The sequence below is a fragment of the Petaurus breviceps genome, unplaced genomic scaffold, assembly GCF_028583685.1.
Source record: "Petaurus breviceps papuanus isolate PSGF00001 unplaced genomic scaffold, PetGlider_PUasm1.0 318, whole genome shotgun sequence".
NCBI lineage: Eukaryota > Metazoa > Chordata > Mammalia > Diprotodontia > Petauridae > Petaurus > Petaurus breviceps.
In genome coordinates, this window is record NW_027186078.1 from 561,194 (window position 1) to 586,561 (window position 25,368).

The 25,368-nt window shown below is 39.7% G+C and overlaps 2 protein-coding genes and 1 non-coding gene across 3 annotated transcripts in view; 2 read left to right on the forward strand and 1 right to left on the reverse strand.

The window, feature by feature from the left end:
- LOC138167867 (zinc finger protein 252-like) overlaps positions 1 to 25,368 on the reverse strand; it is an 82,961-nt gene that overhangs the window by 37,857 nt on the left and 19,736 nt on the right. Inside the window, exon 7 of the mRNA XM_069096830.1 lies at positions 1,833 to 1,848. Coding sequence (XP_068952931.1) covers positions 1,833 to 1,848 — 16 coding nt within the window. The remainder of the gene's footprint in view (positions 1 to 1,832; positions 1,849 to 25,368) is intronic.
- LOC138167886 (zinc finger protein 3-like) lies at positions 1,741 to 25,047 on the forward strand. The gene is given in 7 exon segments (XM_069096859.1): positions 1,741 to 1,798; positions 3,373 to 3,447; positions 5,453 to 5,579; positions 6,136 to 6,237; positions 7,942 to 8,397; positions 8,400 to 9,233; positions 24,926 to 25,047. Coding segments are annotated over 6 exon segments (1,695 nt in total). The 5' UTR covers positions 1,741 to 1,798; positions 3,373 to 3,393.
- Positions 22,663 to 22,772, forward strand: LOC138167888 (U6 spliceosomal RNA). The gene has a single exon (XR_011169984.1). It is a non-coding gene; the product is annotated as a U6 spliceosomal RNA (small nuclear RNA).

The window sequence follows — 25,368 nt, forward strand, 5'->3', positions numbered from 1 at the left end:
GTCCTCCAGGTCTAAGCCTAAGAACGCAGAATGAAACAGGACTAACAATATAAAGCATCCTTAGTTCTGTTTGATTTCAGATAAGAGTCATATAGGCAGCCAACTGTATGAGAAGATATCACAACCAGACTCAGAATTAACCAGGTGGGAAATTTTCTTGTATGGGAAATTGAGTCAAGAAGATCCTATCTTAGTCTTCCAAGGTTGTCCCCAACTATTCCCCAGGAATAGATATCCAATGGTAGCAGTTCACAGATCTCATTCCAATTGGGCTGCTGGCTTTTTTCATGAAGTGGTGAAACACTGACTTAATTACACAAACATCCCTGAAAATGAAGCTCAAAAAGAAAATTCAGAGTCCCAAATGATTTTACCTTAAACAGCAAAGTTCCACTAATCAAAGGTTAGGGCCAAATGCAATTATTTTCTCTTATTTTTGCAATAAGTTGTCAAAAGTTTACCAGGCCTCACACAGAAAAAATTGCATGCAATATCCTTTTTTTCCTCCCTTTCTCCTTGAGTTTAAACTTATTCTAGTGAAAAAGCAGTCATTAGAAATAAATAAAATAATTACATTCTCTAAGTCCACATAGTGAGTATAAGGTCCTCTGTACACACACACACACACAGAGAAAAAAATGGCTAATTACTTTAAATTTCTAATAGATGTAGAGTCATACATTTCATAAGTGATAGCCAAATAGTCCTTAGATGAAACTCATTCTTTTACTAGAGACAAGGTGTAAGTCTGTCCCAGCCCTCCTCCCCCACCTTATTTTACAAGGAATGGAAGAGCAGATTCCACATTCTCAATAAATCAATTCATTGTTTAGAAGTTTTGCAACATTTATGACCTTGCCCAAACAGATGGTCCCAAGGAACTTGGCAAGTTTAACGAGGAGATGGTGGTGCCTTCAATAGAAGTTGTGAAGAGGGGAGAGTTTTGGGGACAAGGTAATGAGTTCAGCTTTGCACACCTTGAGTTGGAGATGTCCCAGATATATTGAGCTTGAAGTGTTCAGTAGGCGGCTGTTGATGCCTGGTGGCCATATAGACCCATGAGTCATCTGCATAGCTATGACATGAGCTGGTGAGCGGACGAGGTTCCCTAGAGAATGTCGTGGAAGAGGAGAAAACAGCCCGAGACACTTTCTTGATGGACCAGTTCAGTTGTTGTCATGCTTGACTCTAAGTGAACCCCTGAACCAAAGCACACTAATATATCTATGGGGTTTTCTTGGCAAAGATGCTAGAGTGGTTTGCATTTTCTTCTCCAGTGGATTAAGGTAAAGGATGGTTAAGTGACTTGCTCGGGGTCACAGAGCTAAGCATCCGAGGCCAAATCTGAACTCAGGTCTTCCTGACTCCAGGCCCAGAGCTCTACTGAGCCACGTAACTGCCTCACTAGTCTAGTACATCTCTTTAAAAGGGAGCTGAGGCTTGGCCCAAGTGTTGGTACCAAGGGAATTCACTTGGAGGTTAGTACAATTGACCCTCGAGAATAGTAGTATTACAAGCCCCAGTGCAGCCTCAGTCAGTTTTGCACCTCGCGGAAGGTCTTTTTCCTTTTTCTTCTTCCGGATCAAAGGGGACAGGGGCCTGAAGCAGGGAGAAGACCCGGAGGATGCTGGAGGAGCGAAGGCAAGTTTCCAGCCTCCAAGGGGAAAGGTAAGATCTGGAGAAACCATAGAGAGGGCGAGTCCGCAGAGCGGCTAGAGCGGCAGGAGGGAGCCGGGAGGAGGTGGAGAATCTGACCGCTCTAGCCAGAGGCAGAGGTCGGGCCGACCAGGGGAGGCAGGTGAGTCCTGCAGCCGCATTGGAAAAACAAAAACAAAAGCAAAGTTGACCCTCCTCTATGAAGTGCATGTGTGTTTTGGGGGGCAAGTGGGCAAACCATCTTTAACAGAGCAGACTCAGAACCTTCTGAGATGAAAGGGACATCAGGGATCATCTGATTTCACCTGTAACCTGAAGAGGACTTGCCTCAATGACATCCCCCACAAGAGGTCCTCCAAGGTTCACTGGAACATTTCCATTGAGCTACTCCAATTGAATATGTATACTCCAAATGTGGTTCAGTTAGGACAGGGCCCAGAGGAATGATCAGGTCCGTGATTCTGGGCATTATGGTTCTTGATTGCGGACTGAGATTGCATTAATGGTTTTAGCTGTCATGTTAAATTGTTGACTTATATTGAGCTCACTGTCTACTAAAGGTTCCTTATACTCCTAACCTCTTTCATATTCAACCCTTTTGTGGCCAGTTTTTAAACCAAAGGGTAGAATTTTGCATTTATCCCCATTACATTTCACTTTATTTACTTTAGCCTATCACCCCCAGCCTTTCAGGATCTCACCAGATTCTAAATCTATTGTCCAGTGTGTCAGATGGCCCTCCTAGCTTTGTATCATTTGAAATTTTGACAAATGTGCCTTTTGTGTCTTAATTCAAGTCATTGATAAAAATGTTGAAGTCTATATATATGGCCAAGAATAGGTCTTTGAGGTACTCTACTATGGGCTTTCTTCAAGGTTGATATTAGTCTATTCTATTAAACAATTTTTTATTAAGCACTTAGAACATGCAAGTTTCCGTGTTGGAGATACCAAAACAAAAATGAGAAATCCTCTGCCCTGAAAGAACATACATTTTACTGGAGGGATACAACTTGTTCACAAGTGTAATTCAAAGTAATTTGGGGAGGAAGAAAGAAATTCAGGGAAAGCTTCAAAAAGGAGGAAACACCTAAATTGAGCCTTGAAGGAAGACAGATTTTGAGAAGTAGAGATGAGAAGAAAGTACATTTTAGCCATATAGGAAGGCCTGGGTAATATCCAGAGGTAGGAGATGGAATGTCAATGTCAAGTTCAGATCCAGCTTGGCTGAGATGTAGCCATTTGTTAAAGAGAATAGTATGACAAAGACTGTAAAGGGAGGTTGGATCCCGGATGTGGAGGGCCTAAAATTGCAGGCTGAGGAGTTTAAGTTTAGGGTAAAATAAAATGTTTTTTTTTTTTTATAGGAGATTGACATAATTAGATGCATCTTAGCAAAGTTATTTTGACAGCTTTGTGGAGGATGGGTTGGGGACAGGAGAGACTCATAAGCCATTAATGATGACTTGTTGGGTCTTGCTATTCCTAATTCACCCAATCATACTCTCCTCCAGCTTACATCTCTCAGTCTTGTCTTCTAGGATTTTAAGTGCTCTTTTGTACATGCTTTCCTCAAATCCAGATAAGCTTTATCTAGAATACTTTCTTGATTCCTGAGTCTAATTATCCTGTCGAAAAAAAACGTAATGGGTTCATTTTACATGATTCTTTTTGATGATGATCCTTTCTCTTTTCTTAACCCCTTCTGCCCTCCAGGTTCTTATCTATCCCCCTGACATGACTCCAGGAGATCAGGTGATGGCAAACAAGCTCCTACCAGCCAGGCCTCAGGTGAGCTCTCTTTTCTTCATCGTTGTCCTTCTTTCCTTCTTAGTCAGAAGCTTTTCTGCCTAGAAACCGCCATTATGCTCAATGGATATAAGCCCAAATTTCCTTCTCTAGGAACCTGAGCTGAATCCTGGATGAGAGATTTCACTTACCTTGTAGCCTGGAGTCAAGCATTGTGAGTCAGTTGTACCTCCACCTCAACAACTATACAATTTGGAAACATGGACTCTGCGGCTTTTTCAGACAAGTTATACCTGATGTGTATCTCCCTGTACCTCTAATCTCCAGGCCTTCTACTGAGAAAAGGTCTGGACTATTTATTGCAGTAACCTCCCTGCCTCAAGTCTCTCTCCTTCCTGTCTATCTTCCACATCACTGCCAGAGTGATGTTTCTAAAACACAGATCTGAGCTTGCTCTTACCAGGTTTAATAAGGTCCAGTGGCTCCCTGTTGCCTTCAGGATTAGTCAGTCAGTCAATAAGCACATAATTAATGCCTACTATTTGTTAGGCACTGTGTTTAGCACTTGGGATACAAAGAAAGGAAAGAAGATATTTTTAAGTGCCCACTATGTGCTAAAAGCAGTGCTAAGCACTTTACAAATATTATCTGATGTGATTCTCACAACAACCCTGCTAGGTAAGTGCTATTGTAAACTTCATTTTACAGTTGAGGAAACTGAGGCAGACAGAAGTGAAGTGATCATAATGCCAATGCAGTACCCAGTAGCTACTACGAATATGCATGCGTATTTCTATGGTACATTTGCAAAATATAATAAACTCTCTTCCTCAAAGGCCAAACCAGAATATTTATTTGGAACATCATTAGGATACAAAGAGGTAAGATTTAACAGGGTACTTATCACTAATCCAGGGAGTCCCAACATCTTAAACTTTCTTTCTGTCAGGCCTCCCTACAGAAACAAGTTCCCTTAGATAAATTCCTTCCTCTGCCCACTCATAGATTGCTTCTCTCTGTCTCTCTCTCTTTCTCTGTCTCTGTCTCTGTCTGTCTGTCTGTCTCTGTCTCTCTCTCTGTCTCTCACTCTCACTCCTCTTTGCTCTCTCCTTGGGTAACCTCCTCCCACACTGGGCTCCATGTGCCTCAGGCTCGCTCCATGTGTTAGGCCTATTAATGGACGGGGGAAGATCTCCCTATTTCATTAGCATTACAGCAACTTGCTCAGAGCCATGCAGCTACTAAGTATTTGAGACTGGATTTGAATTCAGATCTTATTGACTCCAGGCCTGACACTTTTATCTACTCTGCTACCTAGGTGGTCCCAGCTCTCAAAAAGCTTAAATGCTAATGATATCAAATACAAACTCCACTGTTTGGCATTTGAAGCCTTTTGTATACCAACTTTCTCTTCCAGTCTTATTCATTATTCCCTTTGAGCACTAGATGATCCAACCACATTATCTTCTTGCTGTTCATAACACACACCATTCTATCTCCGGTCTTTGCACAAATTGTTTTTCATTCTAGAACATACTCCTTTGTTTTTGCCTCTTAATATTCCTATCATCAGCTCAAACACCACCTTCTACTTAATCCTTTCCTTATCCCCTGACTACTAGTACCTCTCCTCACTTTCCAATTACTTTGTATATATTTATATGTATATACATATATATTATACACATAAATGTTTATATACACATGACTCCTCAAAGGCAGAGACATTTTCATTTTTGTCTTTATATTTCTAGTACCTAGCATAGTTCTTTATAGTAGATATATATAGTTTAATAAATGCTGATTGTTTGAGACAAACATATGTACCCATCAGTTTTCAATTCATATGCACATGTTTGCAATCACATATGCACTTACATTGCATTTCATACATATATGCTTAAACAAACACATTTGCACCTTCTCCCTCTTCTTCTTTTCATCATTGCCTTTTTATATTATCTACTACTTTTCACTCTGTGAATGGTAAGGATAGGGAAAACAGTGAGACTATGCCCAGAGCTGAAGTAGGAACATGTTATTTCAGGTGTCTGTGATGTTCGAAGATGTGGCTATCTACCTCACCCAGGATGAATGGGATGATCTGGGACCTGCTCAGAGGGATCTCTACAAGGATGTGATGCTAGAGAATTATGAAAACCTAGTCTCATTGGGTAAGGCCTCTCCCTCAGGGACTCAGATGTGGGTTTCTTGGCTTCTTTGAATAACTGTAAATTCTGATGTGCTCAGTTAGATTTAGGCTTTAACAGGTTCAAAAGTCTAAGATTGCTGATCTTGTTTGGGCTCAAAGTTAGAGCATTTCTATTCTCTTTACTCAGAATAAGAAATAAACATTTTCCTTTCTCTGCATCTATACCTTCCCTCTCCTTCCAGCTTCCTATAGAATACCTGACTTTGCTGCCCCCAAACCAAGGACTTTCCTCTTGGATCCAATGGGGCCATTCCCAGGGTTGGAACTTTCCCACCCTCCTGATTAAGGAGAAGGTACCTGAGATAATTTTTCCCAGTCTCCAAATCACCATCTCCCAGATTGCCTCCTTCTCCTCTAGGAAGTATGATTCTTCAAGAGCCATTCAGACCCAGCCTGGACCTGCCTGTCATATCTTTTTTCTGGATCTTTCTCCTGAAGTTTATAGGACTGGGATTGAAAACCCAGGAAAGTTCTGTGAATCCACAGCAAATTAGACATATTTCTTTTCTTACAAGTAGGATTTCGAGGGTCCAAACCTGAAGTGATCTCTCAACTGGAACAAGGGGAGGAGCCATGGATCCTAGAAATGAAGAGAATTGAGAAAAGAGAGATCCTGAAAGGTATCTACCCATATAAGAAAATGAGAACCTTTCTTTCATTGTCATTAAGCGTGTATTCATTGAGCATTTCTTTGATATGTTTGTTGTGCTCAAATTCAAAGGAAGTAGGAGAAACAGTTTCTGCCCTGGAGATTTTATTATTGATCCATCCTTTCAGGTTCCTACCTTTGAGCAAAGGCTTGGAGATGTGATGTGTGAGGTCATATTGTCCCTTTAGCATCAAATTCAAAGGTTAGGGCTATCATCAGATATCCCCATTTCCATTAAGAACCCTATCATTTCTATCACTGCTAAATGTATTCATGTTTTATATTTGTTGATAGTTTTTTTTAATGCAAAAATTACCTCACATTTATTTGGGGCTTTAACAAAACACTCTTCACAAAGGCCCTGTGAGGTAAGCAATGCAAGTATTATCCCCATTTTATAGATGAGGAAACGAAAGCTCTGAGAAGTGAAATGACATGTCCGTAGTTATATGGCTGGTAGTTGAAACCAAGGTTCAACCTACATCTCCCAACTTTCATGTCTAGTGATCATACATACATACATACCTACATATTTATATATGCATGTGTATAAATGTACAGATGCATACACACACATATACATATTCTCAGTTAGAAGGGAGCTCAGAAGCCATCTATTTCAATTCATACTTGACCAAAAATATCTTTTGCAACATGACTAACAAATGATCAATTAAGCCTTTGTTTTAAGACCCCAAGTGAGGGGGGGTCAACTACCTCCAAAAGTAGCCATTTCCACTTTTGGATAGTTGAAGTGATTAGAAACTTTTTCCTGACCTCAAGCCTAAATTTTCTTTTTGGCAACTTCCACGCATTGCTACTAGTTCTGCCCTCTAGGCTAAGCAGAATTATCCCTTTTTCACACTTTGCATTTCAGATACTTGAAAAAAAGCTATCATTTGCTCCCTTAAGTCTTCTTTTGTCCAAGGTAAAGGTCCCTAGTTCTTTCGACTATTTCATGGTCTTCATCTCTAAACATTCTGGTAATCCTCCTCTGGATGTTTATCCAGTACCCTCTCTAAACTCCTCAGTTTATCATTACCCTCCCTAAAATATGGCACTCAGAACTTACTCACAGTACTTCAAAAACAATCTGAAATATGGTGTCCATGTTTTTGGGTTGGTTTTTTTTTGGTGTGTGTGTGTCATGGTTTTTAAATTATCTCTCCTTGACTTATTTTCCAAATCAGTTGTTTGATGATAGGACATATCTTACATTTTCTTATAATTTTTCAATCTAATGATTTTGTTCTTATAGTTTTATCTCATAGAATCAATGATTTCTGTTTGGTCCATTCTAATTTTTCAGGGTGCTTGCTATTTAGGTAGGGTTTAGCATATCCTATATTAAGCTATTTAGTTTCCTACCCATTTTTTCCTCTAGAGTTCTCATTTCATTTCTAATATCTTTTTTTAACCTCTTGCTCCATTTCTACCAGGAGATCTTATAGACCTTATGACTAAGCTATGATACACATACACACGCATATACATGTGTGTGTATGAGACTCTATTTGTAGTTGTTGAGTAGTTACTTTCTTCTTTTAGTTTTGTGTCTTTGACTATGCCTTGCAGTCCAAAGAAAATTTTTTTCCTTTTTTATTGTCATATTCCTGTCCTAGGTGTCTCCCTGAATTGAGAAGTTATATGAATTTTGCATTTTTTTATTGTTTAGGTGATGATACAAGATCAAGAAACAATGAACTTCCTCCAAATCAAGGAATTTATGAAAAAGTAGAATCCCAGAACATGACCTTAGAAATGCTCAGAGAGGATATCCCTCAGTTCCTCAAGTTCAGAGAAGTATATAACTATGAGTGTAGGACAGAACAACACCAAAGAGAAACTGTTGAGGAGACACAGAGGAAACCCTGTTCTTTGGTGAGAGATCTTCGGCCAGTGACAATCATTCAAAATGAAAACTCCTTAGAGCAGAGAGCACAAGTGAATACCAAATGTGGGAGAAGCTTAAATTTGTGCTCAAATCCTAATAGATATCTGAGAGTTCCTGCTGAAGAAATACCTTATAAATGTGATACGTGTGGCCAAGACTTCAAACAGAATTCAGATCTCATTAATCATCGAAGAATCCATACAGGAGAGAGACTTTATAAAGCTAATGTGTTTAGGAAGTGTTCGTGCAGAATTCAGTCCTTCCTGGAAACCAGAAAATTTACAATGATGAGAAATCTTCTGAGTGTAATGAATTTGAGAAAATCCTCAGTCAAAGCTCAACATTTACTAAACATGAAAGACCATTTGGTAGAAATAGACCCTATGAATGTAATGAATGTGGCAAAGCTTTTAGCCAGAGTGCACACCTTATCCAACATCAAAGAATTCACACTGGAGAGAAACCTTATAAATGTAATGAATGTGAGAAAACTTTCAGTCAGAGATCATCCCTCATTAAGCATGAGAGAACACATAATGGAGAGAAACCCTATGAATGTAATGAATGTGGGAAAACCTTCCGTCAGAACTCTCACCTTATTTATCATCAAAGAATTCACACAAGAGAGAAACCGTATCAGTGTAATGAATGTGGGAAAACATTTAGTGCTTGTTCTTCCCTTATTCAACATCATAGAATTCATACTGGAGAGAAACCCTATGAATGCAGTGACTGTGGGAAAACCTTTAGTCAAAGCTCTAACCTCATTCAACATCAGAAAAGACATAAAGGAGAGAAACGTTGAGAGAAATGTTATGAATGTATTATATATGAGAAAGTCTTCAGCACACACTCGTCTTTTATTCAGCATGGAAAAATTCATACTGAAAAGAAACCATATGAATGTGGCCAATGTGGGAAAGCTTTCCGTCAAAGAACTCACTTTATTACACACCAGAGAATTTTTGGATCAAAAGCTTCAGACTCTACATTTCACTTGACATCAGCACTTTCTCTCTCAGCAATCAACATTGCTTTAGTCTTTCCTTCATTTAACAACAGAACTGTATTTTGTACAGAGTTAGCACTAAACAAATATTTAGCTGAATTGAATCAGAAAACTGTAGAAGGAAAAGGAGACAGTGTTCTCCCAGTTCCTCCCCAAGAGCCATTATTTTCCATCCTAAAAAAAAGAAGTAATAGAAAGGTATGTAGCTGTGGGTTTTAGGGCTGAAAAAAAATACAGCAAACCATGGACTTAGTTTTCTTCGGTAGGAGATATGTTATCTTTCTTTTTAGAATATCACCTCTCCCAGGTAGCAGATTGAGTAAGAGCACCGGGTCCACTGTCGGGATGACATGTGGATCGATTCCGGGCTCTGACACTTAGCACCCACCCAGAAACACCTGGCCGTGTAACCTTGAGCAAGTTACTTAACCCCAGTTGCTTAGGGGCGACCAGGTGGCTCAGCAAGTAAGAGCACCAGTGTCGGGATGACCTGGGGATCAAATCCGGGCGGTGCAGATACTTGGCACCACACCCAGAAATAACTGGCCGTATAACCTTGAGCAAGTTACTTAACCCTGATTGCTTTAAAAAAAAAAAAAAAGAATATCACCTCTTATCTCCTTGATAGATGGAGGTAACAAGATAAGAACAATTCAAAAGTTCCTTCACCTTCATCTTAAAGAACCTTCAATTCTGACCCATTACTGGCTTATCTTGTCAGCTGAAAATTTGGGGGGATTAGATAGGTTGGGTACATACTGTTTTTAGTGATTGAAAAAGATTGCATTATTCAGAGGTGGAATTTGGAGGTTGGAGCATTTATGCTGCCTAGAAGTAGGGCCCCTAACTGCCTATCCCTTTCTTTAAAGTTAAGAGTTCCAGGCATATGTTTCTTTGATTGGATATCATAAAATGGATGTTTCATGGAAAATCATCACAGGGCTGCAAAATACTTGAGAATAGAGATGGGTACAGAAGTGATAAGACTTGGCAAGCCTATAGTGCCTTTTAGTAAATAATGTTATGATACAAACAATAACTCTCCTTCTAAGGTCAGGGTTCTTAGCCTTTTGGACCCCTTTGGTAGTCTAGTGAAACCTATAGATACTTTCTGAGAACTACATTTTAAATGCATAAAACATAGGATTACAAGGAAAACCAACTATATTGAAATTCTGTAGTCAAAATACTTTGATTTAAAAGTCCCTAGGTTAAGAACCCCACATTTAGGGGGGATACATTATTCTCATTGGACTTGTGGATGCCCATTTCTTTTGGTAAATTGTTTTCTTTGCCATTTGTTACCCTCATTGGCTCTGGGTCTGACACTTCAACCTTGTCCTACTTGCTTTAGGCATTGAGGTTTTTAAACAGCCCTGCCCTTGCCTCATCCCTACCTCCCTTGTCCAGGATGAGACAGTGGCAAATTCCTTTATTAGTAGATTGCTGCATTCATTATCCTAGGTTCATGCTGAGCACATAAGGCAAGGTCAAGGGCTATAAATAGCTTCAATACCTTTACTAAGCTGAAATATCCATAGTCATCTCACAGGATGGCCTTTCTGCTTTCCCATGGCAATGTGTTTAGATTAATTTTTGATGGTTTGTTTCTCTTTATGACTTCTTTCCCATACAGGTGTTTTTCTTTAACTGACTTTGTAAAAGAAGCTGCTAGGTGACACAGTGGAGAGAGCACTGGGCCTACAGTCAGGAAGATCTACCACTAACTAGCTGTGTGACCCTGGACAAGTCACTTAATGCCTGTTAGTCTTATTTTCTAATCTATAAAATGATATGGAGAAGGAAATGGCAAACTACTCCAGTATCTTTGCCAAGAAAAGCTCAAATGTGGTCACAAAGAGTTGAATACAACTGAAAAGACTCACTAACTTTGTAAACTACCCTATATCTCTGTTAGTCCCTTCCTTAGAGTTCTCTTGACTATTAATTGGTATAATTACCTGGCATGTTCCAGACTCTCTGCTTTGTCCTGTTGGTTTTCTTACCTATGAGCAAATCAGCTGTTTTTACAAAAGGCTATAAAAGAGTCATTCAGAATCTAGATCTTACTGAGTAATAATAAGAAGAAATAGCATGCAGACAGCACTTTAAAGTTTATACATATTATCTCATTTTACTTTCACAACATCTCTATCAGGCGCCTATTTCATAGATTGTAAAACTGAAACTTGCAGTCAACTACAAGTGGGCGGCCTCATGGGAAGGTGTGAATAATAATAAATGGGGGCCAGGCAGAAAATGCAAGCAAGTTGCAAGCAAATTCATTTATTGATCCGAGGGTCAGGATTTATATAGGCAAAGCATACATTGTTTTATGGCCACTCCCATGGGACACTTCTCAATACCATAAGTGAGTACGTGACTTAGCATAGTGGTCAAAGTTCAGGAGGATGGGTGATGTGAATTCCATGGGTAAACACAAACAAAAGCATGATCCGTATCTTAATCAAGAAATGCACAAGGAATCAGATGGTCAGCCAACAATCCTGAGGAGCAATCTCAGAGAGAAAGGACAGACCAAGAGCAAAACTCTGGCCTTTATTTTCTTAAATGGATTCTCCCAGCACTGGCCTTTGACAGAAACTGAGGCTAAATGACTTACTGAGGGTTACAAAGCTAATAGGTGTCTGAGGCAGGATTCTAACTCGGGTCTTGATTCCAGGTTAAGCATTCTATTTACTGTGCCACCTAGATGCTTCCTAATCAAGACAAAATAATTCAGATTTTAAAAGGGAAAGTTAAGCAATATTTGTGAAACACTACCCTGTATTCTATCCACTGCTCCACATAACTGCCTCCCAAGAGATACTGAATTGTTTCTTGTCAAGTCCTGTAAAAAAGAAAGTTTACATGTTTCTGGGACCAGGCTCTTTTAATCCTTTTCAAAGTTCTGGGCAGTGTATGTCCCAGTATTTCTAGTTTGGGGTTATATCTGGGTTTTTTTTTTGGAGGGCAATTGGGGCTAAGTTACTTGCCCAAGGTCACATGGCTAGTTTTTATATTAAGTGTCTGAGGCTGAATTTGAACTCAGGTCCTCCTGACTCCAGGGCCAGTGCTCTATTCACTGCGCCACCTAGCTGCCCCTTAGGGTTGTATCTTCACACATATATTTCCCTTTCTTCTCTCAGACTATATTCTGTTTTACAAATTTGTTAACTCATAAACTGGAAGATTTGTTGTCCTCTCACCACTATCAGGTTACCTTATGTCCATAGGTTAATTTGTCAGAAATTATGTTCCTGTAAGGAATAGAATGATTAGATTATATAGTATGTTAAGAAGAGTAACATACAAGAAGCCTGGAAAGTCAGGCTGGAGCCAACATTTGAAAGCCTTTAAATGCTAAACAAGAGAGTGTGTGTTTGTTCCTGAAGGTAATAAGGAACCACTGCAATTTACTGAGAAAGAGAGTAATACAGTTAGATCTGTGCTTTAGTAATTTCACTTTAGCACCTGCATGGAGGATGAATTGGAAAGAGAAGAAAGGCTGTTGAAATGGTCTAGCTGAAGTAGGGCAAAGAGAAGCGGATGGGTGCAGGTGATATATAGGTAGAAATGACATGGGTAAGATAATGAGTTCAGTCTTAAACATGCTGAATTTAAGATGACTGGGATATTCAGTTCAAAATGTTCAACAGACACTTGGATGTGTGAAAATGGAGGTCAAAAGAGAAATTAAGGCTGGACAGATACACCTGAGCATCATCTACATAGATAATTGAATCCATGGGTACTGATGAAATAACCAAATGAAATGGAGAAGAGAACCTAGAACAGAACCTTGGGGGACACTCTGGGTTAGTAGGAACAATCTGAATGAAGATTCAGCAAAGGAGAGTGACAAAAATTTGGTCAGACAGGAGAGGAACCAAGAGAGTAAGTAGTGTCACAATATCCAGGAAAAGAGGCAGAGGCTGCAAAGAGGTCAAGAAAGATGAAGATTTAAAAAAAGGCAATTAAAAGATTCTTAGCAACTTTGAAGATTGTATTTTCAGTTGAATGATTAGGCTTAAAATTAGACCACAGACTTAAGAGAATGAGAAGAAAAGAAGTGAAGGCATTTATTAGAGATAGTCTTCTCAAGAAGTTTAGCCAGGAAAGGAAGAAGAGATAGTAAGGGTGGCTGGATCAAGGGAGGATTATGGCAGAAAGGAAGCAGCCAGTAGACAGAAAAGAAGTGAAGATAAATGAGAGAATAGGGATGACAGAGGAGGTAATCTGCTGGAGAGGATGGGATACACTTGTGCTTGTAATGGGATTGGCCTTGGGCTGCTGCTTCACATGAAACTAGAATGAAGGCAGAGAACGTGATGGAAGGAATCTTTGTGATATGAAAGGAAGAGGAGTACTGAAGAGGGTGCTCTTGGTGGATGGCCTCAATTTTTTCCATGAAACATGAGACAGGATTTTTATCGGAAAGGGTGGGGAGCACAGGAGCCATGGGAGGCTTGAGGAGGGATGAAAAGATTTAGAAAACCCACTGTGTGTAAATTAGGGAGATGTGAAAGGATTGCCTTGCAGCATTGAGAGCCTAATTGAGATATGTAGTGTGCCCAGTCAGGATGGTTTTGTGATTTCCTCCATCTTTATTCTCCCAGCAAGTAAGTAGGAGCAAAAGCAGTGGGTGGTGAGAGTAAGCCAAGGCTGAAGCTTGCCAGTGCAAGATTTGTGATAGGATAAGGAGACCTGGGACTTGAGAAAAGAGGGTGCTATAGTTGAACTGGTTTACTAAGGAGTCATGGGTGAAGGGAGAAGGGTTTAGACAGTGTAGCAGTAATGGCCTAGAAAAAACTGAGGAATGGAGGTGTTGGAGGCCAAAGTGAGGATGGAGTACAGGTTTGGGGGTTACAAGGCAGAGGGAAAGGTATCATGACAACAGACTGTGAGCAGATAAAGGAATTTCAGAGTCTCTGAATATGGATGTAGTGCATTTGTGGGTGATGACAAGTTCAAAAGTATCATCTCTGTGTGTAATTGTTATAAGATGAAGGAACCTGGAAGTTAGGATGTTTGAGGGAGTATCAGTGTGTATGTTAAAGTGCCCTAGTTGGAGAGTGTGAACCAGGCATTAAACTCTTTGAAGGAGAGCAACTTGGAAATTGGTAGACAACAGTCACCAGAATCTTGAGTAGGTGATAAATATGATTGAATCTCAAAGGAGGAGAAGTTACTTGAGTGGTGATAGTGGAGCCTGGCAGTTACCTGCAGCAAGAAGTATTCCATCTCCTCCACTATAACCACAGTGAGTATTTGGGGGAGAGGGGAAGAGGAGGTGAAGATACTGGTAAATTTTTAACAACTGGTTCTTGGGGCAGGGTGGAGGGTGGTGTTGGGAAGTACATGTGATACACTTTAATTTGCATTAATTTAATGGGAATCAGGTGATAGGGGCTTGAAAAAGGTAGAAGCATGAGACTAGGAGTGAGATGCAACAATTATAGTTAGGACTGTGTGAATGGTGGTTGTTAGGGGACTTAGTTTTTTTTTGAAAAGGATAATTAATGTTAAGTTGAAGATATAATGCAATATTAGAAACAGTGTAGTATACTAGAAATATTTATTGAAACATTCGTTAAATGCTTACTCTGTAGGGCACTGTGCTAAGCAGAGGAGCAGATGCAAATTTTAGAGAAGACATGGTACCTGTATCATGGAACTAGAGTCTAGTAAAAGGAAAAGAAACATACATACAGCTCCAATAAACAGTAATAAAGAGAGATATTAAATCAAGTACAAATGGTGGAATATGGGAAGAAGTAAAGTAAGGTAGGCTTTAAAGTAGTGGCAGGCAAAGAAGGCATGGAGGAAGAACATCCTAGTCATAGGGGAAAGTATGGGAAAAGTTGGGAAACTGGAAAATGCAGGATTCATATGACAGAATATTTCAATATGACTGGATCAGTAAACGTGCATGCTGTGTGTCAGGTACTGTGCTAAGAGCTGGGGATACGAAGAGAAAAAGAGTCCTCAATTCTCAGCAGTCCGTAGTGGAGGAGACAGTCATATACAAACAATATATGAATACATACACACAGGATAATTTGAAACAAACAACAGAGGGAAGGCACTAGCATTAAAAGGATTTTGGGAAACGTCTCTTGTAGAAAGTGGAATTTTCACAGCGAGTAAGAGCACCGGCTCCAGTGTCGGGATGAGCTGGGGATTGAATCTGGGCTCTGACACTTAGGACCCACCCAGAAACACCTGGTCGTGTAACCCTGAGCAAGTTACTTAACCCTGATTGCTTAAAAAAAAAAAAAAGTGAAATTTTAGGTGGGACTTGGAAGAAGTCAGGAGGCAGAGATGAGAAGAGAGAATTCCAGACATAGGGAAATAGCTGGTGGAAATGCCCAGATTTGGAAGATGGAGTATGTTGTGGGAAGAACTACAGGAGATCAATGTCACTAAATACCATTCCAGTCTCCTGCTGCTTTGATAAGGAAAGAACCATTCCATCTCATCTAGTCATGTCTTTTGATTGGACTTAAGTCTCCTATGGGAAAAGAAGTGGCATTCCATCATACCAGCTTTCCACATTGAGGTGAGAGGGCAACATTCCATCAAGTTAGTCTCCTGCCTTGGGGGAAAGAAGTATCACCAATCCTTTCTGCTTCAAGTTCTTGCTTCTTCACCTGAACTGTCCAAGGTTCTGAAAGGACCTTATCCTGCAGTCATAACACTATTGACATTGAAAATATTTCTAAAAATTTCCCTTGATGATTAACAAACTCTGACCTGGTCATGCCCTCCTCATCTCAGTGATTCTAAAACTCCTAAATCATTATTCAAACTACATTCCCTATCTCCCACTGCCTAAATTCTTATTCCCATTTCCCTTAACCCAACACTATTAACCCTCACCTTGCTGTAATGTATCACCCCAAAGCCAGCCTTCCCTTCCACTGTGTCCTCCAAAATGTTTACTCCAAGATAATAAACTTGTTTTAATCTTAAATCTTTTCCTTTCCCACTCTTTCCAAGTGATACCTGACTCTATCCTGCTGACACAGCTTCCCTGGCCACCCTTTCAAATACAGGCTGCACATTCATTCATTTTCCCTGACTCACAGTTTGAGGTAAAGGAATACTGCTTGCTTCCCACTGCCACTTTCAGGTTCCTCCCTCTGTCACCATCATCACTCAGTAACCTCTCTCTGAGGTTCACACAATCTCTATCTATCACCCAATCAAAATCCTGGTAGCTCTTATCTTCAGACCTTCGTGACAATCCCTTCCTCAATAAGTTAAGTACCTGACTCAATCTTTCTGCCCCCCCCTTCTCTCAGTCTGTCTCTGTCTCTCTCTGTCTCTGTCTGTCTCTGTCTGTCTCTGTCTCTGTCTGTCTCTGTCTCTCTCTCGCTCTCTGTCTCTGTCTCTCTCTCTGTCTCTCTCTCTCTGTCTCTCTCTCTCTCTCTGTCCTCCTCCCTCCCCCACTCTGCGTGTATCTAATTACTGGAGGACTGCTTTTTCCAAAACTGAAAACAATCCCTTAATTGTCAAATCCAATGACTTTTTCTCAGTCTATAGCCTTCTCACCTTCTCTGCAGTCTTTGACACTGTTGGTCATCTGTCCTGGTTCTCCTTCTACCTTCCTGATAGCTTCTTTACTGGATCTTCATCCAAAGAATATCTAGGCCTGTTGGTTTTACTTTTGCATTTGCCCCATTCTCTCCTTTAATATTGCTACCATGTTGACCACCACCCCCATCTCTTCATACTGTTGAAATAGCCTGCTCCTTGGTCTGCCTTTCCCATTGCAGTCAGTCTTCAGTTGCCAAAGTGATTTTCCTAAAGTGTGGGTCTGACCATTATCACACACACCATCTACACAATAAACTCCAGTGGCTCCCTATCACCTCTAGGATCAAATATAAAATCCTCCCACCACCCCCTTCCCAGTCTCCTTCTGTAACCTTACACACTTATTCTTCAGTCCAGTGACACTGGCCTTCTTGCTGTTCCTCGTAGAAGACACTACCACCCAGGTCTGGGCATTTTCACTGGCTGTTCTGCATGCAAGGGGTGCTCTCCCTCTTCATCTCTACCTCCTGGCTCCCCTTGCTTCCTTCAAGTCTGAACTGAAACTCCACCTTCTACAGGAAGCTTTTTTGGATCCCTCTTAATTCTTATGCCTTCCCTCTGGTGCTTATTTACTATTTATCCTATATATAGTTTGTTGTACATAGTTGTTTGCAAGTTGTCTTCCCCATTAGATTGTGAGTTCCTTAAGGATTTTGCCTTTGTATTCCCAGCAGTTAGCACAGTGTCTAGCACATAGTAGGTGCTTAATATTTATTGACAGACTAACTGAATCACAGATTACATGGGGAGGAGTAAGGTGTAAAAAGACTGGAAAGGTAGGGATGGGCAAGGTTATTAAGGGCTTTACAAGTCAAATATACAATTTTATACTTAATCCTGAAGATTATAGGGAGCCACTGGAGTTTATTGCATTGGAGGAGGGGAGGACGTGACATAGGGCAGCTAGGTAGCACAGTAGATAGAATACTGGACTTGGAATCAGGAAAACTCATCTTTATGAATTCAAATCCAGCTCTAGACACTAGCTGTATGACCCTAGGTAAGTCACTTAACCCTGCTTGCCTCGGTTCCTCATCTATAAAATGAGCTGGAGAAGGAAATCATAAACCTATCCAATATCCAAAAAGGAAACCATAAATCCTATCTTTGCCAAGAAAACACCAAAGGGGGTCATTTTTGCCTCAGAAATTATAATGGCTTCTTTTTGTCTCCATCTCCCCCACCACACAATAAGTTCTACAAGGATTAGAATATTTTCTATTTCTTTTGAACTTAGTTTAAAAGATTTAGCCTAGTTCCTTTCCTGATCACAGAGGAGATACTCAGTAAAACTGTTCAATGGCTGAAGGAAAAGTTCTCTCACTTTCACACAAAGTCAAATCTAAAAATTAGAAAAACATCAGTTGCTCATGGATAGGCTTAGCTAATATAATAAAAATGACAATTCTACCTAAATTAATTTACTTATTCAGTGCCATACCAATCAAACTACCAAAAAATCATTTTATAGAGTTAGAAAAAATAAATACAAAAATTCATCTGGAAGAACAAAAGGTCCAGAATACCAAAGAAAATAATGAAAAGAAATACTAGGGGAGGTGGCCAACCATAGCAGATCTTAAATTGTATTATGAAACAGCAATTATCAAAACTACTTGGTACTGGCTAAGAAATAGAGTGGTGGATCAGTGGAATAGATTAAGTACACAAGACACAGCAGTCAATGACTGTAGTAAATTGTTTGATAAACCCAAAGACTCTAGCTTCTGGAATAAGAACTTACTATTTGACAAAACCTGCTGGGAAAATTGGAAAACAGTATGGCAGAAAGTAGGCATAGATCAACATCTTACATCATATACCAAAATAAAGTCAAAACGGATACACAATTTAGGTATAAAGGTTGATACTGTAAGCAAACTGGGAGAGCAAGGTATAGTTTACCTGTCAGATTTATGGAGACCAGAAGAATTTATGATCAAACAAGAGATAAAGAACATTATGAAATGCAAAATAGATAATTCTGAATACATTAAATTAAAAAGTTTTTCACAAACAAAGCCAATGCAACCAAGATTAGGAGGAAAGTAAAAAACTGGGAAAGAATTTTTACAACCAGTATCTCTGATAAAGGCTTAATTTCTAAAATACATAGAGAACTGAGTCAAATTTATAAGAATGCAAGTCATTCCCCAGTTTATAAATGGTCAAAGGATATGAACAGTCAGTTTTCAGATAAAAGAAATTAAAGTTATCCATATTCATATGAAAAAATGCTCTAAATCACTATTGATTAGAGAAATGCAAATCAAAACAACTGTGAGATACCACATCACATCCATCAGATTGGCTAACATGACAAAACAGGAAAATGATAAATGTCAGAAAGGTTGTGGGAAAACTGGGATACTAATTCACTGTTGGTGGAGTTGTAAACTGATCCAGCCATTCTGGAGAGCAATTTGGAACTATGCCCAAAGGGCTATAAAAATGTGCATACTCTATGACTTAGCAATACCACTTCTAGCTCTGTATCCCAAAGAGATCATACAAATGGGGAAAGGACCCACATGTACAAAAATATTTATAGCAGCTCTTTTTGTGGTGGCAAAGAATTGGAAATTGAGGTGATGCCCATCAGTTGGGGAATGACTAAACAAATTGTGGTATATGAATGTAATGGAATACTATTGTGTTTTAAGAAATGATGAGCAGGCAGATTTCAGAAAAACCTGGAAAAACTTGAATGAACTGATGCTGAGTGAAGTGAGCAGAATCAGGAGAACATTGTATTCAGTAACAACCACAATGTATAATGGCTAACTTTGATAGACTTATTTCTTCTTAGCAATGCAAGGATACAAGACCACTCCAAAGGGCTCATGATGGAAAATGCTGTCTGCATCCAGAAAAAGAACTATGGAGTCTGAATGCAGATTGAAACATACTATTTGCTTTCTTTCTCTCTTTTTTCTTTTTTTGTTTGTTTATTCTTTCTTGTGGTTTCTCCCATTGGTTCTAATTTTTCTTTACAACATGACTAATGTGAAAATAGGTTCAATATGAATATATATGTAGAGTCTATATCAAATTACATGCTGTCTTGGGGTGGAGAGAGGGGAGAGATGAGAAAATTTGGAACTCAAAAGCTTGTAGAACTGAATGTTGTAAAGTAAAAGTAAATAAATTTAAAAAATGAAAAAACCAAAAAGCTCCCAAAAAACAAAAACAAGAAAATAAAGGAAGGAGACTTCCACATCATCCACAAAAAAGAAAGAAAAGTTCTGTTACTTGATCCCCTCAATTTTTTTTATATGCAAGATTCATGGTTCTTCCCCTCATTTCAGTCAAGAGATCATGTCAAGCTTGGACACTGGAAATCCTGCTCATAGGGAAGGAAAAAGGGCCTAGTATTTTTCCTATGCTCCCCAGAGAGGAAATGATAGGAAGGCACAGTGTAGATCTATATATCATCCTCTGCAGCGATCTCATGATTGTATTTTTTGAGGCAGAAAAGGGGATTGAGGAGTTAATGTTCTAGGCTTAAGGAATAATTATTCCACATGTCCTATCACCACTAGGAAGTTGAGAAACTGCCACACCTGAACGTATCCATACCTGGACCCTAGAGAAGAGTCTTGAGTGTGGGGCAGTTAGGCCAGGTCTCCTATAGGGTAGGGGGAAGAAGAGGGGAAAAGCTAAAATTTAGAAAGAACTCAAGGAATCTGCCCATTTCTTATTCTGCACAAACTCAGCCTATCTCCCAAGAAAGGCAACCTCTCAGCCCAACTAGGATTAGAATTCTCTGGTCTCTAAATCAAAATCTGATCAATCCCTTCTGCTTTCAAAGCTAGTCACATATCAAAATGGCAAGAAACTCATATCTGAGTCCTGGAGAAGAGAACTTACCAAATGAAACTACATTTCTATAATTCTCTAGCATCACATACTCCTCTGAGCAGAGCCCAAATGGTTCTACTTCTCTTTGGTGAAATGCATATCTACATCCTCAAAGATCACACGGATGCCTGAAACTAAACATTCTTACTGAAATCCCCAAATCATTTCCAATGTTTAGGCCTAAGGGGAATCTAGAAGCCCTAGAGAAAGGGATCTGAAGATATAAAGGGTCATTTTCTTTGAATGTGTGTGAATACTTGTGAGTGGATGAACATATACTTAGAGTCTGGGCCTGGACTGAGTTTGGTTAGGTATCTGCAAGGGAAGAAGGAGGTGGTGTGGATATGCCTATTTGATAGAGGTCAGATGTGACATTGTACACATGCAATCTGAGAATGCAGAACCCCTGTACATTTGGATGTTCCTGTAGCAGCAAAATGAGACCCTACCTTAGTCAAACCCTCATGTATTATTTTACATTTTTTCTTTTTTTATTATTATGAACTTGACATACCAAGAACAAAAAGGGGGATTGTAAATAAAATGATAAATTTATGCTATGTGCAGCTTAAAAAAAAACATTTCCAGTTCCAACCTTGTCTTACTTGTCTACCAGAATCCTGTTCCCAGTAAACGTGTCAGGCAAGAAAGTCCCAGTAAGAGCTTGGGAACACCAGATGTGGCCTCTCTTACTGGGTTGCTCTGAAGAAAAGTATTTTACAAGTTGTGTGGTGGGAAAAGAGATGGATTTAGAATCAGAGGACCTGGATCCAGACCTTAGCTTTGTCACTTACTACCACTGAGATGTTGGATATATTGCTTGTCTTCTCTAGCTGAATTGTAAGTTCCTTGAGGTCAGGGACTGTCTTTCCTTCCCTCATTCCTTTGTTCCTTCCTTCCTTCTTTTTTCATATTTGTATCCCCAGTGCTTAGGACAATACCTGGCACATAGTAGGGACTTAATAAGTGTTTATTGACTATATAGCATCATATTTTCTCATTTCATCTTTATAACACTGAGGTAGGTACTATTATTATCCCTATTCTATGGATGGGAAATGTTAAGTCAACCAGCATTTATTAAGTACCTACTATGTACTAGCAATGTGGCAGGTGGAATATGGAATATGGAAGACCTGAGATCAATATTGCCTTAATTAGTTCTGTGACCTTGGACAAATCACTTGACTTTTCAGCCTCAGTCTCCTCATTTGTAAAATGGGAATATTAATAGCACCTACCTCATAGGGTAGTTTGTGAATATAAAATGAAATAACATGTTGAAAGTGCTTTGCAAACCTTAAGGCATTACATAATTGCCAGTGATGATGATGATGATGGTGGTGGTGGTTGTGATGGTGATGATGACAGGCACTGTACTAAGGGCTAGGGACAAACAGTCTACCCTCAAGGAGCTCAAAATCTTTTGAGAGACCCAGTTTTAGGACCAGATGACCTCTAAAATTCAAACTCTACAGAAACAACGCTGGTGTTACTACCATTATTCTGGTTATGATTGTCACCAAACCTCTCAGCACCTGCATAGACAGCAGAGTCCAGGCCCGCTTCTCCTGGGCTCACTGGCATTGGCTGACAGAAAGCACCTATCTGGGCTTCTAACCCTTAGGAGGTAAAGACCCTAGTCCCAGACCATGTGCAGATGGCTTTCTCTAGTGTCTTTTGTATCAGTGTCCACTTGGTGGCAGTGAGTGAGTGCAGTCTACAGAGTAGAGAAGAAGAGGCTGTTTGGAACCCTGGAACCGACTCTACATCCAGGCCCCAGACTTCTTTGACACACTCAGATCAGGCCAAGCATCAGACCTGCCCCTGGACGTATTTAAGCCATTGATGTTCCTCAGAGTGCCAGGATGAAGCAGCTGTGGTAAGAGTGGCAGGGAGGAGTGTGCTTACCCTGTCTGGCCCAGGGCTCCTCTGGCTCTGTCCTCAGCCCTTTCCTTTCCTCCCTCCTCCTCCCCAGGCTGTGCTGGGGCTTATGAAGTATTGCCACAGAACTCACATGAAAACTTTATGTGGTACTTGCTTCAGCAACACATATACTAAAATTGGAATGATACAGAGAAGATTAGCATGGTCCCTGTGCAAAGATGACATGCAAATTTGTGAAGCATTCAAAAGCATTCCATATTTTTAGCTTAAGGAGGGAAAAATATACACACTCAAATGGGTATCTTATCGTACAAGAAAGTAGGGGGGAAGGGGATAAGAGCGGGGATGATAGAAAGGAGGACAGAGAGGGTAGTCAGAAGCACTTTTTTTTTTTTGCTTTTTGGAGGGCAATTGTGGTTAAGTGACTTGCCCAAAGTCACATGGCTAGTGTGTCAAGTGTCTGAGGTAGGATTTGAACTCAGGTCCTCCTGACTCCAGGACTGGTCCTCTATTCACTGCACCACCTAGCCACCCCCCAGCAAACACTTTTGAAAAGGGACAGGGTCAAAGGAGGAAATAGAATAAATGGGGTGGGATAGGATGGAGGGAAATACAGTCTTTCTAAATTTTATAAATCTGCTGTATATGGAAAAGTTTTCAACCAGATTGCAATATAACTACTATGGACACATTTTGCATAACTACACATGTATAACCTATATTAAATTGCTTGTCTTCCCAGAGGGTGTGGGTAAGGAGGGGAGAAGGGAGAGGATCTGGAACTCAAAGTTTTAAAAACAAATGTTAAAAAATTGTTTTTACGTGCAACTGAGAAATAAGATATACAAGCAGTGGGGTATAGAAATCCATCTTGCCCTCCAATAAAGTAAGGAGGAGAGAGGGAGATATAAGAGAGGGCAGACTGGGGGAGGGGTAGTCAATATGCTTGCCATCTTGAGGTGGGGGAGGGGAGAGATGGAGAGAAAATTTGTAACTCAAAATCTTGAGGAAATGAATGTTGAACACTAAAAATAAATAAATTTAAAGAATTAAGAAAAAACTTTATATGAAAAGACCTGCCTAGTTAACAAAACAGTAATAACACTGATAATTAGCATTTTAATGTTCAAAAAACATCTGCATGTCAACCCAGTAAAAGCAATAGATTTTGTTGTTGAAAACCAGGCCTTTTGTCATAATTTTCTCAAAGCAGATTTAGTTCTTTTTGTTCAGGGTTACTAAGGCTGGAAAGGTGACCCTTGCTGAGGCAGCTGTGCTATCATTAAAATACTTAAGTGCTAAAATCAACACAGGAGTCATTGACCTCTAAGAAGCTGAAGAGGGACATAAGTGACTGTAAAAAATACAAAGAGAATAAGAAAAGAACATGTTGCTTTAAAAGGGAGGCAGTATGCATGGGAATTATCAAACAATTCAGATGGGACTATGCCCACGTCTTGCCCATGTCTTGTAAAGACAAGCACTCCCAGATGGGCATCCATTTTATGTGTTCATCACTCTCTGAGGCTTATTAAAGATTTTGACATCCATCCAAATAAGGTCTTTGAACTTTATATTGTTTCAGACTGCAAAACCAAGATGAAACCAAAATTGATTTCAAAGTAGGAAGTTTCTAAAGGGAAATCACAAGAAATCAACATGCATTTATATAAAAAATCTGGGATCAAAGAAGCCTTTGAATGTGAGGATAGGTTAGGGATACATTGTGGAATCCAACATACAAACTGAGGAAATGTTTCCCCTAGGAAAGGTTTTCCCCAATTAAAATAATGCAAAAAAAATGTCACAGGGTAAAGAAGCTAGTTAAAACAAAGAATTTGGAGGGGGGGGCAAAAAGTTTCAATGGGAGCTCAAACACTATTAAATATTAGAGAAAGACACCATATCATTGTGACCCATGTGGGTAGAGCATCTACCAACATTTACAACCAAATAACATCATAAAATTTCTGAAAAAACACATAATATTGCAGAAAAGGTCTTCAGTCAGAGCTTAGTCCTAAACAAATACCAGAAAGTTGACATTAGAAATCTTATAAATCTGATATACATGGAAAAATTTTCAGCCAGACTACAAACTTTATCCAACATTAGTTGATTCATAGTTTAGAGAAATGTTTTATATGTGTTCTGGGCCAGGCCTGTCCTGACTTGGCCAATCCCCTGGTAGTTTAGATTCTGATATTGGAACAAAACAGGGTACTTGTCATCAACATTGAAGAATGAACAACAATGAACAATAGAACATTTACTTAGCTATTTTAGGACAAAAATACTTTTAAAAGGATACTGGACTCCCTAAATTGATTCAGCTGAGGAAAAAGCTCCCACTAAGATCTAGCAACCATGCATCTCAGAACCTTCTTATGGCTGTTTTTCACTCAGATGACGAGGGGCCAACCAATGAGCCAATCCCCATGCAAGGATATGGTAAAGCAGATGATCTCACCAACTGTTATAATAACAATTGGTTGTCCTTGGATCAGAGACCCTGCAGTTTTGTGTAAAAGGACTGCTTTCATAATTGTGAAAGTGTTTGACTGATTTCCCCTCGTGCTCTACCCTTCCCCCTCTTGTGAAGTACTAATGCTGCTGATTGGTTGTGTTCTCTAAGTGGGCCTGAAAGGTTGTCAAATTTCAATCTGTACCCCAAGAATCTGAATTTGCTATCGGTGAGAGCAGATTCCTTAGCATCTACCCTTCCGTCTGTGACCCATAGTTGTCAGAACCCAGTTGATGGGTTGATTGGTGCCTGTCACAAGATTTGGAGAAAATTCCCTGACAATTGCAAGCCTGGATGACTGGGAAGCTGGTGGTGCCCTGAACAG